The 18,242-nt window shown below is 36.4% G+C and overlaps 1 protein-coding gene and 1 non-coding gene across 9 annotated transcripts in view; both read right to left on the bottom strand.

Moving 5' to 3' along the window:
- HEATR5A (HEAT repeat containing 5A) overlaps window positions 1-18,242 on the bottom strand; it is a 118,333-nt gene that overhangs the window by 21,975 nt on the left and 78,116 nt on the right. For all 8 annotated transcript variants that reach the window (XM_060619439.3, XM_060619438.3, XM_060619435.3 and 5 more), the window contains 8 exons: window positions 17,155-17,293; window positions 13,775-13,954; window positions 9,431-9,670; window positions 7,749-7,930; window positions 6,269-6,337; window positions 4,885-5,064; window positions 2,292-2,514; window positions 98-346 (listed from right to left, as the gene is read on the bottom strand). In XM_060619439.3, coding sequence (XP_060475422.2) covers window positions 98-346; window positions 2,292-2,514; window positions 4,885-5,064; window positions 6,269-6,337; window positions 7,749-7,930; window positions 9,431-9,670; window positions 13,775-13,954; window positions 17,155-17,293 — 1,462 coding nt within the window. The remainder of the gene's footprint in view (window positions 1-97; window positions 347-2,291; window positions 2,515-4,884; window positions 5,065-6,268; window positions 6,338-7,748; window positions 7,931-9,430; window positions 9,671-13,774; window positions 13,955-17,154; window positions 17,294-18,242) is intronic.
- On the bottom strand, window positions 7,016-7,088 carry TRNAE-CUC (transfer RNA glutamic acid (anticodon CUC)). The gene has a single exon. It is a non-coding gene; the product is annotated as a tRNA-Glu (tRNA).

The raw sequence follows: 18,242 nt of genomic DNA on the forward strand, positions 1-18,242 counted from the left end.
CAAAGATGAGGTAATCACCACCAAGAGTTGATAGACAGTGAGGCACAATTCAAGAAAAACTTTGTAGGGTTAGAAGATTGTTAGTTCTTTTACTGACCTAAAATAAGATGGAATCTATCAGTGCAGACATCCTCAGGTGACTTTACTGTAGCCCCAGATGATGAACCTTGACACATAGAAGTAGGTGTTACAGGTCTTGAAAGATGAGATACTCCTTCATCTGGGTCAGCAACCACAAAGCCTGTGCTGGTAAGCCACAATGCTGTAGCATGCAGGATAAGTGCCCAGGAATTGTAATAATGCAATTTTGCATTTTCACTAGTCTCTGCTGTGTAGAAAGCACCACCTACAAAAAAGCGGAAGCAGTTTAAGGAGGAATAAAAGAGATTAGCTCCTACTACATCTTTTGTCTTCTTTGTTGTAAGATAACAAATCATTCCTATCATCCCAAGTTTCTTTAAGGAACTTATATGTGGTGTGTATTTGAAACAAACATTGCTGCCCATTTACTTACTTACAAGATTAATATAAACATTTTGCCTTTCTTAAATCATTACTTATAAAAAAGAAAAAGAAAAAAAAAACCTAGAACTTAGTTATACCACTAATTTTTATCCCTCTTCTATAACCATTCTCTTCAAGTCAGTGTGAAATCACTCCCACAATAGATGTTTGTATTCATAAATAATATGTGCTATTATTTTGTGTTTAACTTTACTTAAAAGACCCCATATTGTATGTAACCTTTTTTTTATTTTTGAGACAGAGAGAGAGAGAGAGAGAGAGAGACAGAGAGAGAGAGACAGAGCACAAGCAGGGGAGGGGCAGAGAGAGAGGGAGACATAAAATCTGAAACAGGCTCCAGGCTCTGAGCTGTCAGCACAGAGCCCGACTCGGGGCTTGAACTCACAAACTGTGAGATCATGACCTGAGCTGAAGTCAGACAGAGCCACCCAGGTGCCCCATATGTAACCTTTTTGAACTTGCTTTTTTTCACCTAACTTTATGTTTTTGAGATTTACTTATGTTGATTCATGCCTGTCATTCACTAGTGGCTGACAACTATGCCAATAAATCAGTTTATTTACATTTTGATGCTACTGAAAAGTACAAAAACCACTCCTATCTCTTTGTGTATAATTCCAGGTAAAATTCTAATAGGAGTTGGCAGGCTGATTTAGAATTTATCAAAGAGTAAAAACAAAACAAAACAAAAAACCAAAACACAAACAAACCCCCACACACAACATTTTGGAATAACATGAAGAATAAAAGTGGCTACCAAATATCCAATCCATAAAATGCAGTATTAATCACTGACTACAAAATTAGATGTTATCCCCATTCCATACACACAAAATAAATCTAGCTGCACTAAAGCCCAAAATGTAAAAAGCAAAACTGTAATGCTTCTAGTCTTTATGATCTTAAATAAAAAAAACCTATCAGGTGTTACACAAAACCATAAACCATAAATGACTGATTACATTAGTTTTAGAAAAATAAAGAAAGAATAAGCTATAGACTTGGGAAGCATGCATTCATAAAGGAATGATACCAAAGTTATATAAGAGATTAACAAGTCAGTAAAATCATGACAAATACCAAGTAGAAAATGGACAAGGCCTATGACTAGGTGATTGATGGAAGAAGAAACTTAGCCCATAAAACTATAAAAAAAGGTTTTCAATCAATGAAAAAACAAAATAAAACAATGAAAAACTATTTCATACCCACCTAATGGCAGAAATGATCAAGTATGACAACACATAATGATAGAAGATGTAGTGAAACAGAAACATGCTGTTGGTGGGCATATGAATTGTTTTAACTGCTAGGGCCCCTGAGTGGCTCAGTTGGTTATGCATCTGCCTCTTCGTTTTGGCAAGGATCATTATCTCATGGTTTTTTGAGTTCAAGCCCCTCAATGGCATATGTGCTGGCAACATGGAGCCTGCTTAGGATTCTACACTGCAACCCCCCCGCCCCCCACCCCTTCCTCACTTGCATGGTCTCTGTCTCTCTCAAAATAAATAAATAAACTTAAAAAAAATTGTTATAACTGCTTTGGAGAGCAATATGGCAGTATCTTGTGAGGTAAGATGTGCATGCCTTATTATCTAGAAGGTCAACTTCAGGGTATCTAGCCTCAAGCAACACTCACATGCTTAGTCTATAAATGGAAATTATTCTACAGAAAATGTTTCAGATAAATATTACTTGCTAAGGGATAAATTCTGAAAAGTTACTGTCACTCTAGGAATTATGTACATCTATTACAAACCCCTTACCTTCAACCGGAAGTTGGGAAGCAAATTCTGAAGGCAAAGTTAAGAGAGCAAAATCCTGAAGCGCAGCAAGCCAGAGCCTACTCAGCGTGCCCAGGTCTGTGTGAACCAAGTCAAGCAGTCCATCTGATGAATATGACCCATTTCTGACACTCTCTTCTGAACAGGTGGTAGTCTTCAAAGGTTGTCTGTGGCTTTTATGTCTTTCTACAGCAATTATGTAGACCTGTTAAAGGGTTAATTTGTAATTAGGAAGCTCTTATACCCATTAAAAAGGTGCTAAAATATTTTTATCTTGCTGAGGAGACCAACCTTACTTTTAAGCATGCTGTACTTCAAATGCACTCTGATACCAAGGTATACACATGTAGCCACACACACAAACTGGGACAGAAAGATCTAAAAATATTCTCTTTAATGGGATGCAACTAGGGATAGCAAATGCTTGACAACTATGCCACCATTCTGCACTTTGACATCCCTGAAAGCTCCAACTAAATGATCACAACACTCTTTCTCACTGAGTCTAGTTATAGCCCTATAATCTACCTCAATAAATGGCTTCAGATGGCCATTTCTGAGTGGCAATAAGCTGAAATACTGAAAATATTCTTTCAAAGTTACTTCTAAATCACCATAAAAAGTTTACATAAATAGAATGAAGATGGACTGTTCATAGGACTGTAAAATGTGAAAGCAGGGGAGCCCCAGTGGCTCAGTCAGTTAAGCATCTGGCTCTTGGTTTCGGCTCAAGTCATGATCTCAGTTTGTGAGTTAGAGCCCACTTCGGGCTCTGTGCTAACAGCGTGGAGCCTGCTTAGAATTCTCTCTCTCCCTCTCCCTGCTCCTCCCCCACTCTTGTGCGTGCTCGCTCACTCTCTCTCAAAATAAATAAAGATAAAAAAAAAAAAAAAAAGAGAGGCCTATATATGTTTTAGACATTATTCCAGAAGTAACATGCAAAGAAGATACTTTATTTTCATTTCATGGTAAAAGAGCTAAGTCTGAAATCTGTTTTTTTTATGGTCTTGAGTTTATGAATGTTTTTCAGGGTCTGCTGGTAATGGAATAAATTTGATTTTGATATCTAAGAATTTCCTAAAGATAGATTTGTAACAGACAAAGCATGTTAAGTTACACATGAGCCTGCATTTACATTTTGAAAGCACAATTGCAGTGTTACTACATTGGAAGCTACCATAACAATACTTTCTAGATGACCTCAGGGCACATACAAGTGAGAAATGTTTACAGATTCTCAGACCAAAAAAAAAAAAAAACAAAAAAACAAGAATGTGAAAGTATTCAACACAGGATATAACATGTTCTACCCCTTTATCTACAATTCCGACATCTAAAAAGCACTGAAAAATACTTAATTTGGTGGCAAAATTGACTGAATTTATTTGAGACGATTTATAGTCTCCATTCAACATAGTGTGAATATTCAAACATTTTACTACAACTATATCAATGTGCTTGATTATAGATTCTATGGTATTGCTTCAATTTTTTGGAGGGATACATGGAATATGTACTGTATTACTTTTCAAAAATTCCCCAAATTCTGAATTCCAAATGTATCTGGCTCCAAGGATTTTAGATAGGAGATTATGGACCTTGGTTGTACAGAATCTGTTCGTCAGTCATTATTTTTACTGAGGAGAGAATGGGAGATAAGGGGCTTAAGCAAGAGCCCAGAGATTAAAATTATTATAAAGAACACTACATAAGTAGAGAATTATTTATAAAAATAGGTTAGAGAGAAGAGAAAATTTCTGTTTGCTCTACTAACAGCAAATGTTTAAAAGCATACAGAGTTTACTGTTAAAGATCATTAGTTCTAGGCAGAACTACTTCCTAAATAAGGTTTGTCAAACCCAAATAATGACAAAAATACATGGACTCCAATCTTCAGGTTTTAATTTGCTCTAATGGAGGAAATGTTTTTTTACATATTGGTTAATTCTCTCAGTTGCAATCTGAGACTATATACCTTCATTAAGATGATATATGAACTGAGGCTGGCCAAGCTTGGGAACTGCTGAAACCCCAATGATGTGTATACATGAGCGCATTATATTATTCCATCTACTTTCATATGTGCTCATTTTCGTAGTAAACCTAAAAATTATTTATCTTTCTTCCTGATTAGAACAGTAAATAAAGTTAAACATTTTCCTATAAGATTTCACTAATTTTGGAAAAGAAAATGACTGTTATTTAATAATTAAAAGCTATTCTGTGAAAGAGCTCTAAAAAAACAGTGAAGTATGTACAGAATTGATATAACATACAAGCAAACCCACACTTCCAAAATTCAGATGTCAATAAAAGTTGATTTCCACTGGTTATTATAAAGTCCTTGCAGCTCATGGCTGCCCCTGCCTAAAGTAGCAGATAACAGGCAATAAAAGATATTTTAGAATGCTTGGCTAAAAAGTCAATTAATATATAAAAAAATCTCATGTTGAACATCTTTTCTTAACCTTAAAAATGGACTTATTGTGTTTTAAACAGTCAATTTCAATTTATAGCCTACGGTGTTTATTAACAACTTCTAAAATTCCAGTTATAAATGGAGAAGCACACTAACCTCTGCCCAGGCTTTCAGCACAGCTAAGATCTCCATGGTAGAAGCACTTTCATTATATAAGTGACTCAGAGCTTCTTTTCCAGCCTGTATTTTTGTTAATGATGAAACAAGCAACTGATGAACTCTTCGGAGATCATTAAGGTCACTCACAACTCCACTTGCTATCCAGGCACTGCAAACCTGGTTTTTAAGAAAATCAAGTTACATTTAAAAATTATAAATACCTCCCTTGTAAGTTCAGCAGAGCTCACCTATATCTCAGGAATCTAGACAATGAAATCATCTTGCTATCAGGAAACCCAAAGGATGTGGCTGATAATGCCAGTCAAAAGCCAGCATTGTAAAAGGGAATGAAGTCTAAGGTTGAAGCAAGGAAACCAGTGCTGGTTAGTATATAAATCAGAGAGTTTCAGGTGTTATTAATATGGAGAAATGCAGACACGAAAGGTACCACTTTAATAAATGTTTGGATTAACATTTGAATTAAATCTTCAATCTTGATTGGAGCGCCTGGGTGGCTCAGTTGGTTGAACGTCCAACTTCAGCCTGGGTCATGATCTCGTGATTCATGGTTTGAGCCCCACATCTGCACTCTCTATGCAGAGCCTGCTTGGGATCCTCTGTTCCTCTCTCTCTTCCTCTGCCCCTCCCCTGCTCACTCTGTCTCTCTCTCTCTCTCTCAAAAATAAATAAAACATTAAAAAAAAATTCAATCTTGATTATTTCTTCTTACTCTTTTAAAAGCAGAGATTGTGTGGTTAATTAAGATAACTGCTGAAAGATAAAGAACTTAACATTTAAAAAACCCCAATGAAAATTTTGGTTATTTTGAAAATGAGATACTAAAAATGTTTTAAAACAAAACATCATTAATAATTCTCCAATGCAAACAATTTGCTCAATTATCAGAGGTTTTCCTGGATCACAGTATTTTTCTTTTTCTAGAAAAAACTAATTTTTCCCCTTCCATCTATTTATTTACTTCCTGTCTCATTCATTTAACAAAAGATTTTAATGACTTACAGCAAGAATACAATGAAGTGATAATAGAGACCTCATACAATATTTAATACAGTTCTCTGAATATTCAAGGTACTCAAATACAAGTGAATACAAGTGAATAAAAGAAAGTTGAAAGAATGGACTAAAGTTAGTTTATTCCATTATGTTTAGAAATAATTCAAGTCAGTTCTGCTTTAGGGCTGGATATTGAAAGTCTGACAATCACTCCCAGAAAAGCAACTTTAAAACTGTAGATTATAATGGCTCTTAGATACATGAAAAAATGTTCGATCTCACTTGAAATACAAATCTAAAGTATTCTAAGATACCCTGTGCTAAGAGAGGTTTTTACTTTTTAAGTTCTGTCTTTTTAACCATTTACCTGACATGCTTTGGCAGTGACATCAGGTGGTGTCTCTGAGGCGAAGGCTGGCCTAAGTGCCGCTCCTACCTGGCAACAAATGATAGGAAATACCAAGCATCAATAAGTAAGATAGCGCAAACTCTTCATCTCTTTAATATTTTTAAGTTGTTTACAATAGGTATTCTGGACACCTGTTTCTTTCTGCCTGTCCACTATATCTGTTTTTAGATAAAAGCACCTCAATTTTCCTTCGAGTAACCTTCTCTTATCTCCTGTTGTTGCTATGGAGATGAGAGCACTGGTGACTCCAGGGATCCAACCAGGGGTAATGAAAGCTCTCCTTGAAGACGTTTGCTGGGAATACTGGGACAGAAGCATGGTCTCTTTTTAAGAATGGGTGCGTGGAGCACCTGGACGGCTCAGTCAGTTAAGCGTCTGACTCTTGGTTTCAGCTCAGGTCGTGGAGCCCTGAGTCAGGCTATGTGCTGGCAGTGTAGGGCCTACTTGGGATTCTGTCTCCTTCCCTCTCTGCCCCTCCCCCATCTGCACTCTGACTCTCTCAAAATAAATAAATTTAAGAAAAAAAAAAAAGACTGGGTGCTAAGAGAGAGCCATTTTGATACAACTTGGAGAGAGCAAACTTGAGAATAAAGCTGGTGTACAAGACAACAGAGCCAACTGCGATTCTTGAAAATAATTTTCCTCTTCAGTTTCAGTGAGCTGTAATTATATTTCTATCATTGCAATTTTTTAAAACAAGCTCTATGCCCAACATGGGGCTCGAACTCATGACCCTGAGATTGAGAGTCCCATGCTCTACCCATTGAGCCAGCCAGGTGCCACTCATTTGCAATTTTAAGAGGGCTAAGAATATAACAGAGCTCCCCCTACAGTGAATTGTAATATTTCATTCTAATATGACAGTTCTATATAACTCGAGTCCCTTCCTTTTGCTTTCTCCTGGAACATACATGGGCATTTCCTGCTAGGAAGATGTGATGGAGACAGCTAGTCAACTGGTAAACTGTTCCTGGCTCCCTAAATGCTAACCCACAAAAGCTGTCTCTGAATCATGAGAGGTAGGGAAGGATAAATGTTGCTGGAGGATTACATGTAATGTGTGTGATAGAACACTCATCTATTCCAGGAGTGACAAGCATGTAGCCTAAATGGAATATTTAGTAATGATTTAGCATATCTTAGGAATATTCAGGTATTTTGTAAAGAATTTAATTAGCAGAGTACTTTATTCCCCCACATTACCTAGCAGGTTTTGACTATTAACCTTTACTGTTATAAAAGACCTGTTTATGTACCACTTTGCTTTTACTTCGGAGATTTCTTCTTCAAACATACACATTTTCTATATGCTGATTATATATTGGTGACATATTAGCAGAGACATATACTCATTATGTAAAAAAAAAGTAGTAATTACTTTCACAGACTTTTTATCCAAGGTGTTAAAAAATAAAATTCTCTAACAGAAAGTGCTTACATTGGCTTGATACTGTTCCAGGATCACATGACCTGGAAACTCTGGTTCTGGAATAGCTGCAAATCGCCGAATAACAACTAACAGTGTTTCAAGGCCAGAAAGACGGAGCTGGTCACTATGATCTGTGGCAGCCATAAAGGCCATGCGAATTAAGTCGGCAAGATGTAGCACCAAAAAGTCATCTACAAGATTAAAAAAGTCTTATCAAGAAAAAGCATATGCTGGAACTAAGATTTATGTTAAGTAATCATTTCTTCTCCCTTTGATTGCACAGACTTTTCTAGACTTTCTTTTAAATACCTCTGATTTGATTTACTGTTTTGTTTTACTGTTTGTTAAACATAGACTTTAAAGATGGAGTTACTAGGCTCCTGCAAACAATCACAGCAATAAACTCCTAAAGCAAACAATTACACAGCTATTCAAAAACCAAAGGCAAAATTAGCATCCTTTAAAAGAGTATTAGTAGTACTATCAATAAAAACTTTGTTCGGACTTTTCAATAAAAGCATTTTAGAAGATATTTAGGAAACTTTGGGTGTTGACGAATTAGGCAGCTAATTTTTCTCTTTGTGCCAAGTTGAAGCTAAAAGACTTAACATTTCTTTTGAAAAACAGTTTTATGTGGTTCTTTATTTGGACTAGATTATCTTATTTTTCTATGTCTTGGCACACATACAAATAACGGGAATATTAAAAAATATTTGTAGCTATAAAATTATAAATGAGAATTCCTTTCATTCCTACAATACATTCTTCAGTATAATAATTCTACAGGACACAGGACAATCCTTTAATAATATTCCAACAATAAAATGTTCAGGGGTACAACTAAATTCTACCTAAAATATATCTGGGACTAATTTTAAGAATGTTATGGGTCACAATAAAGAAACCAACTCATCTTAGCAAGTGCCAATTACAATTTTAATTGGGAACAAAGGAATTACTAAACATCTCTGATATACTAATTTTATACCTATTGGTCTAGCATGGTGCTTATCACTCAATAAATGCTTGCTTGAAAAATCATTAAAACACAGATACCTAATTCGTACTCCCACACTGACAATAGCAACATTTTGCTATATAATTCTTTTGTCTGGTAAAAAATATATCCATGACTTTTAGATATGTGCACTGTGTCTTTGAACATAATGTGCTTAAGTGAATTTTGAAAATTAGACACCAAACCATAATACACACACAGATCCCTTTAGGTACAGACAATAAAACTGAACAAAAAAAAGGGGGAAATGATCTTGCAAGCAGGTTTACTTTACAATGTGATATGCTCAAACATTTTCTGGGTAATATTTATGAAACCAAAATAATCTATAAGCAAAATTACTATAGGTTATAATTCAGAAAATAAATTTTTGGAGCTAGCTAATAGTGCACAAACTACTTTCCAAGAACATGATTATAAACTTAACTCATGCACATGCCCATTAAACATAAGTAAATGACTATTTAAGAAGCTTAATCATTAAAAATGTGTTAAAACATTAGAACTATGCTTGACTTTTAGCTTATATAAATATTATAGTCAGTTTCATAACTGATTTGGAACAATACAAACTACTTTCTTTCTAGTTTTACTTCTTAAATTAATATTAAAAACATAGGCAGACAACATTTCTATGTATATGCTTTGGTCTCTTCATTATTATGTCACTTACTTCTTGAATCCCTTTTTTTCATTTCTTGCGCTAAAGCAATGTCAAAATGTGCGCTGTGTGCATTCTCACACTGGTTAATTATCCTACAGACACATTCAGCAGCAAAGACTCTAGTGGCCCATCGGGGATTGGTAAAGGGATAGGATTTGTCATCATTTCTGGTGGTCAGAACTGAGGCATCATCCCCTTTATCTCCTTCCTCTTCTTGCATTGTATCCACACAAGTTACAGTTGTAAAATCTTTTATCAAGGGAGAATACATGTAATTACAATCAAATGGAAGACATATTTATGACTTCAAATTGAGACTAAAATTGTTGCTTACAAACCTTCAACAGTGTAATATAATCATATCTAGTAACTACAGGCAGCAGTGGTATCCAAAGAAATGCTGTAAGAACTGTTCCAGGTCAAAATGACAAAGTTGTTCCAATTATATTGAAAGTTAACAAACTAAACGTGATACTATAGACATGATACTAAATACTAGGATAATCATCAGTCCCCTGTATGTAGACAGTTATGCTTAAGGAGGCTCAAAATTCTCTCATATCCAGAGTATGAGGGATTGCACTAGGGAGACTGTTTTAACACTAGGGCTTTGAACAGATTTAAGAAGGTTCCTGAACCTACTAAACACATCTGAAAATATTTTTCTTAAGATAGGCTCATTTCTGTCATTTATAGTCTCATATTTTCCCAATGGCCTGAGCAGTGAGGAATGAATTATTTCTTCCTTATATTAACTGTTAACTTATTAACTCTGTTTAACTCAACTTCAAATTGAACTAGGCTATAAAAGAGACCAACCTTTTTTCCCTTAAAATATCTTCTTTAAACTTTTTTTTACTTTTTGGGGCGCTTGGGTGGCTCACTTGGTTAAGTGTCCGACTTCAGCTCAGGTCATGATGTCATGGTTCGTGGGTTCAAACCCCGTGTCGGGCTGACAGCTCGGAGCCTAGAGACTACTTTGAATTCCGTGTATCCTTCTCTCGCTTTCTGCCCCCCCCCCCCACTTGTGCCTGTCTCTCAAAAATAAATGTTAAAAAAAATTTTTTTTAAATAAATTGTTTTTATTTTTTGAGAAAGAGTGCACATGCAAGCAGGAAAGGGACAGTGGGAGACAGAGGGAGAGAATCTTAAGCAAGCTCCACAGTCAGCATAGAGCCTGACAAGGGGCTTGATCTCCTGACTGTGAGATCATGACTTGACCCGAAATCAAGGGTCAGATGCTTAACCGACTAAGCCACCCAGGGCCCCTTAAATTATCTTGTATGTCAACATTTCTTGAGTGTGTTATGAAAGCAAAGATGTCACAAAATTATAGCAAAGTCCTGTCTTAAGACTAAGGTAATAAGTCAACAGACTGAAATGTGTGTTTTCATTTTTTGTTTAAAAAAATTTTTTTTTAATGTTTATTTTTGAGACAGAGACAGCACACAAGTGAGGGAGGGGCAGAGAGAGAGGGAGACACAGAATCTGAAGCAGGCTCCATGCTCCTAACCATCAGCACCTAACCTAATATGGTGCATGAACCCATGAACTGTGAGATCATGATCTGAGCCGAAGTCAGATGCCCAATCTACGGAACCACCCAGGCGCCCTATGTGTTTTCTTAATAAGAAAGGATAAAGCCAAACTACAAAGGATAAAGAACAAATGGTAAAAGAAAACCGAGAACAAAGCTCTGGGAGATACCAGAAATAGGTGAGATACCAGAAAAGTGTAATCAACCTGTTTATCTACGCACATACAGATTTTCTTCCAAAGGAGAAGTTCTTGTAAGTTCTCAAGTGGTGGGATAGAAGAGAGCCTCAACAAAGGAAAACATATAAAGCATAGTAACTGAAAGAACAGATATAAATCAATGGAAGAGAAGAGGAGCAATAAGAATCAAGGGAGACAGTGGAGAATGTAAAACAAAGTTTTAAAAATGATGCCTTTCTTCAACGTAATTCAGATAATACATTAAATTATAAAGCTTGAGTAACTGAGTTTAAGAGCTACTGAAATATAGTAGGAAGCTGAATTTTACTATTATTTTTTTAAAGTTTTTATTTAAATTCTAGTTTAACATATAGTGTAACATTGGTTTCAGGAGGAGAATTCAGGGATTCATCACTTACACATGACACTCAGTACTCCTCACAAGTGCATTCCTTACTACCCATCACCCACCTAGCCCATCTCCCCCACACCTCCCTCCATTAATCCTCAGTTTGTTCTCCATAGTTAAGAGTCTCATGGTTTATTTCCCTCTTTTTGTTCCTTAAATTCCACATATGACTGAAATCATAAGGTACTGGTCTTTCTCTGACTGACTTATTTCACTTAGTTTAACAGTCTAGTTCCATCCATGTCACCGCAAATGGCAAGATTTCATTCTTTTTTTTTTTTTTTTTTTTTTGAGACAGAGAGAGCATGAGTGGGGGAGGGGCAGAAACAGAGGGAGAGAAGGAGAATCCCAAGCAGGTTTCACATTGTCAGCACAGAGCCTGACATGGGGCTCAAACTCACATGAGACTACGACCTGAGCCAAAATCAAAAGTTAGACACTTAACTGACTGAGCCACCCATGTGCCCCAAGATTTCATTCTTTTTGATGGCTGAGTAATATTCCACTGTGCACATACACCACATCTTTTTTATCCATTCATGGATATTTGGGCTCTTTCCATAATTTGGCTATTGTTGATAGTGCTGCTATAAACATTGGGGTGCATGTGCCCCTTTGAATCAGTATTTTTCTATCTTTTGGATAAATACCTATTAGTGCAATTGCTGGATGGTAGGACAGCTCTATTTTTAATTTTCTGAGGAATCTCCATACTGTTTTCCAGAGTGACTGTATCAGTTTGCATTCCCACCAACAGTGTAAGAGGGTTCCCCCTTTCTCTGCATCTTTGCCAACATCGGTTGTTTCCTGTGGTGTTAATTTTAGCCCTTCTGACAGGTGTGAGGTGGTATTTCAACATAGTTTTGATTTGTATTTCCCTGAGGATGAGTGACGTTGAGCATCTTTTCATGTGTCTGTAAGCCCTCTGTATGTCTTCTTGGAAAAATGTCTATTCATGTTTTCTGCCCTTTTTTTTCACTGGATTATTTGTTTTTTGGGTCATGAGTTTTAAAAACTCTTATAGATTTTGGATACTAATCCTTTATCAGATATGTCATTTGCGAATATCTCTCATTCCATAGGTCGCCTTTTAGTTTTGTTGATTGTTTCCTTGGCTGTGCAGAAGTTTTTGTCTTGATGAAGTCCCAATAGTTCATTTTGCTTTTGTTTAGGAAGGTTTTTGAGAGCAGAGCATAAGTAGAAGCAGAAAGAGAGGGAGACAAAGAATCCAAAGCAGGCTCCAGGTTCTGAGCTGTGAGCACAGAGCCCAATGTGGGGCTCGAACCCACGAACTGTGAGATCATGACCTCAGCCTAAGTCAGATGCTTAACCGAGTGAGCCACCCAGGTGCCCCATGGAAAGCTGGATTTTAAAGTCATGCAGGGTAAAGTCTGAATCTACCTGTGTATGTCTTTGGACATATTCCCTAACCTTTCCAAACCTTGTTTTTTCTTGTGCAAAATGGAATATTAACTTCCTACTCACTGGATGGTTAAAGGATTAAATCAGATAAAGTATGTACAGTACCTGGAACAGAACTGATTTGTCTCTTTTCTTCCTTTCATTTATTTTCTCTCTTACTCCAAAGATACAAATTTGAAAGACTCTAATACACATTCTCACTAACCATTATCTTATACTTACAAATACATTAGGTAAATAACAGTATTTTTTAACCCTGTTTGAAATCAACATTATTAAGTATAGAGAAACTTGCTTGCTCAGAATGTTGTAACTTTTGATGATTTTTCTATTAAGTTGATTTGATGCAATCCCTCAACTATTATATGCATGAAAACAAACGATGGGGCTACTGTAAGTCAGGTCATCCATTTTATAGTACAAATAATCCTACTTTTTAGTTTGTTTTAGACAGGGAAGTCATAAACGACAATCAGAAGAATACTAAAACCCACAGGCCTAAGTGTTAGACTTAAACACTAGAATTTTCTTTTTTCTTTTTTCAATATATGAAATTTATTGTCAAACTGGTTTCCATACAACACCCAGTGCTCATCCCAAAAGGTGCCCTCCTCAATACCCATCACCCACCCTCCCCTCCCTCCCACCCCCATCAACCCTCAGTTTGTTAAACACTAGAATTTTCACTTGAAAAATGCAACAAGCAATTACAACCCAAATACTCAGACAAAATTGTCAGTGGCAAACAATTTTATAGAACATTTTCACTTTCAATTTTATTTCAACTGGTAACCACCAATACTCACCAGCAGATGCAGCAAGTACATCTTTACAAAGCTTTAACCAGAAGGAGAGCTTATCCACTGCCATAGATGTAAGCATATGATTTAAAGTCTCTTTGATATCATTGCATAACTTCTGATCTGTCTCTTTGTCTAGTAAGGTCAATAATGCCCCTTCAAGGCCCACTTCTCTGATGTTAGCATCTGACAAGAAGAAAATCGATGATCTAAGTAATACAGAAAACAAAACTGCCATATGAGAAGTACACACATTCTGGAGTTATTAAAATACTACATGCAAATATTCTCACTGCAAAGTAATGAAGCACCTCAAAGGAGAAACATAAGCCTCGTCTAGCATCCATTTCCTCTAATTCTGGAAATGCCAAAAGAATAAATTTTCTCTTGAAGAATTAACTTATCTAGCATGTATGTATGTATGTATGTATGTATTGATTTATTTATTTTACAGTTGAGAGAGGGAGAGAAGAATCCCAAGCAGGATCTGTGCTGACTGACATGGGGCTCAATTCCATGAACTGTGAGATCATGACCTGAACTGAAATCAAGAGTCAGACGCTTGACCAACTGAGCCACCCAGGCAACCTGAACTTATCTAGAATTTATGAAAGCATTTAGATTCTAAAGATAATGCTACTATTATACTATTTTGTAAGAGAAATTATCTTTTAAAGACTAGAAGGAGACATCAGAGGAATAAAAGGTATAGCATAGGGAATATAAGTCAGTGGTACTATAATAGTGTGGTATGGTGACAGATGGTAGCTACACTTGTGAACATAGCATAATGTTTACTGAAACTTGTGGAAACACGATGCTGTACATTTGAAACAAATTAACACTGTGTGTCAACTATACTTCAGTAGGAATCAGTAAGAATGTTTCAGATTAGGAGTCTAAAGACACAGAACAAACAATGTAATATGTGAATCATGGCTGGATCCTAAATTTGGGTGGTGGTAAGGGAGGGTAGTAAGGAGTCATAAAGAACATTTTTTGGATAACTGGGGAAATTTGTGTGAGAACTGCATATTCTATGATGGCTACTTTATCAATGTTAATTTTATTAAGTACAGAAATGATGTGTGGTCATGAAGGAAAATGTATGTATTAGGAGTGAGCTGTCATGATGTCTGCAGTCTGCTTTCAGACGGTCTGGCAAAAGATATGCATCTGTGTAAGTATGGAAAGAGAGAAAGTTATATAAAATGAATGCCATAAAGATGCTAAGTAGGTGAATATATGTGTTCACCGCACATTTCTTTGAACTTTTTCCATTTGAAAAATCACAAAATTTAAAAAAAAAATTTTTTTTAACATTTATTTATTTTTGAGACAGAGAGAGACAGAGCAGGAACGGGGGAGGGTCAGAGAGAGGGAGACACAGAATCCGAAACAGGCTCCAGGCTCTGAGCTGTCAGCACAGAGCCCGACGCGGGGCTCAAACTCGCAGACCGCGAAATCATGACCCGAGCTGAAGTCGACCGCTTAACCGACTGAGCCACCCAGGTGCCCCCAAAATCACAAAATTTTAAAAAGGAAATATATAATGAGTTTTTTACTGTATTTTACTCCTATAGCTAATTCAAGAATTCTGGGAACATATACAAGCATATTTATGCAATAAAAGCCTAAAGCAAAAGATGCAGATAATTTCAGTGGTAAATATAAACTGAAGGTCACTTAGGCAGAATATCTCACATGGTTAGAAGATTAAAATTTCTCTGGTTAAGGTAAGTAACCAATTGTTTTCAAATGAGGTCTGCCACCTGTTTGGGTGGCTACCATACTAGTTCAGCAATGCTGATGAACTCAAGTCAAACAGTTAAAGTCTTAGTCTAATAACAAACTAAGGAGCACAGCATGACAGTAAAACACACTGATCTGAGAGCTTTAGATATTGGAAAGCTTTGTGAAGCCTGAGACTTTCTCAAAGTGTGACAGCACTCTGGAAACTATATGCATAAAAGAGTAAGATATTACCATTACTATTTTTGGAGGTTGTATGAATTTATATGTATATTTGGGTTACTCACATAATTTTAAAATAAAGACATACAGACTTAAATCTAACCAACTAAGAAATCCTTTAATTCAGTTCTAAAATAAAGAAGGGGCGGGGCGCCTGGGTGGCGCAGTCGGTTAAGCGTCCGACTTCAGCCAGGTCACGAACTCGCGGTCTGTGAGTTCGAGCCCCGCGTCAGGCTCTGGGCTGATGGCTCGGAGCCTGGAGCCTGTTTCCGATTCTGTGTCTCCCTCTCTCTCTGCCCCTCCCCGTTCATGCTCTGTCTCTCTCTGTCCCAAAAATAAATAAAAAACGTTGAGAACAAGTAACAACATCTATATGTTCTTTCCATGAGTTTAAAAAAAAAAAAAAAAAAAAAAAAAAAAAAAAAAAAAAAAGAAGGGGCTAAAAACCCTTCCACCTAAAGAAGACTTATCTATGATAAATTTTATTAAATGAGATTTTGGAGGAAGAAAGGCACATATGGTAAATTATTTAAGGGCTAAATCCAACTTCAATGGATTGTTGTGAAAAAACTTGCTCTAAAATTTGAGTGGCTCTCAAATTTCAATATGCATTTACAGGGATTGCAAAAACATAGAAAACAGATTGCTGGGCTTTACTCCCAGATTTCTGGTTAAGCAGATTTTGGATGGGGCCCGATAATTTGCATTTCTAACAAGTTCTTGGTGAGGTGGATATTGCTAGTTTGGGGACCTAAGTTTGAAAACAATTTTTCTAAACCAGTAACATCACTGGTTGGGAATGGCAGTAATTGTTAGTAACTGTCTCTTGTAGCAGGTTTAAGACATTATATATTAACTTTTAAATTTCATTTTAAAAATTCATGTTTAAATGAAGACTTAAAATTAAAACAATCATTTGAGATACGCCTGGGTGACTCTGTTGGTTGAGCGTTCAGCTATGGCTCAGGTCATGATCTCATGGTTCATGACCTTGAACCCAGTGTCGCACTTGCTGGTCAGTGCAGAGCCTGGTTCAGATCCTCTTTCCACTCCCCCCACCACCCCTGACTTCTCTCTGTGCACCATCCACCCCCTGCTTGTGCTCTCTCTCTCAAAAATAAATAAACACTAAAAAAAACTATCTGGGGTGCCTGGGGGGCTCAGTCAGTTGAGTGTCTGACCCTTGAGCACCTGACTCTTGATTTCGGCTCAGGTTGTTATCTTCCAATTTGTGAAAATGAGCCTCATGTCGGGCTCTGTGTTGGTGTGGGGCCTGCTTCTCATTCTCTCTTTCCCTCTCTCTCTGCCCCTTCCCCACTCAGGAGCCCTCCCTCTCAAAATAAATAAAAGAACTTAAAAATTTTATTAAAAAAATCATTTGAGCTGGAGATAACGTTGACAAAAAGAATTACCTAGAGTCAACTCTTCTCTGCTATCCTTAGCAAGCATAACAGCATGTTCTGAAACTTCAGCTGCTTCTCTCTGTACAAGCTGACGTAAACAAGCCAGTACTGCTCTTCTCAGTAACAAATAGGGACTACAAAGATTCACCTGAAAAATACCAATTGGGAAATGAAAGAGCTGAAATTCTTGGTGGCATTTATAATAAGTCTAATAGACATACACTGGATCCCTCCTGATTCTGTCCAGCTCATCACTAGGCTAGATTCAATTTGTTAAATACACAGAAACTTCTACAAACTATTCTAGTACATATTTTTTATTACAATTTAGAAATAAATAGCTTAAGGAGTAGTACATGTACTTGATTATGAAATATTCATAAACACATCCAAGCAGAAGCCTCTGGACAGTGTTAGAAGACACAAAATTTACATGAATAAAACAGTTTCGAGATAAAAGAAATACAACTGAGAAAGACTTTATTTGTAGCTTATACAACTGTGCTCATGCAAAAATATTATAATGTTTTACCATCCTCTAAGTAGAAATTTATATAGATCCATATAAGCAATATAACATACTGGTTAAAAGGGAGGCTCTGGAGTCAAACTGCCTCACTTTGAGTCCTAGATCCACCATTTACTAGCTGTGTGACCTTGGGCAAATTATTTAACCTCTCTGTGTCTTAGTTTCCTTATTTGTAAAATGGAAATAACACTACCCCCATCTTATAGGGCTGTTGCAAAGTTAATTCAGAGAAACATGCAAAAGGGCTTAGCATAGTTTCTGGCACACAGTAAGTGCTCAATAAATGTTAGTTATTAACTATTATTAACAGTCTATCACTAGTATTTTATTCAGATGCCAGAGTAAGTAAACGCATTTTCAAATAAAGACAGAAAAGAGTTTCACTCAGAAAACATATTCACCAAAAACACTCTAGAGACACACATTACAGACAACAGGTTTTATATGTATGTATATCTACTTGTATATAATGGATATACATGTATGTACATAGATGTTACATATCAGAGATAAAGAATATTTCTGCTAGAATGACAGACTCCTTCCACATATTTTTCTTAGAAGTGTT

The sequence above is a fragment of the Panthera onca genome, chromosome B3, assembly GCF_046562875.1.
Source record: "Panthera onca isolate mPanOnc1 chromosome B3, mPanOnc1 haplotype 2, whole genome shotgun sequence".
NCBI lineage: Eukaryota > Metazoa > Chordata > Mammalia > Carnivora > Felidae > Panthera > Panthera onca.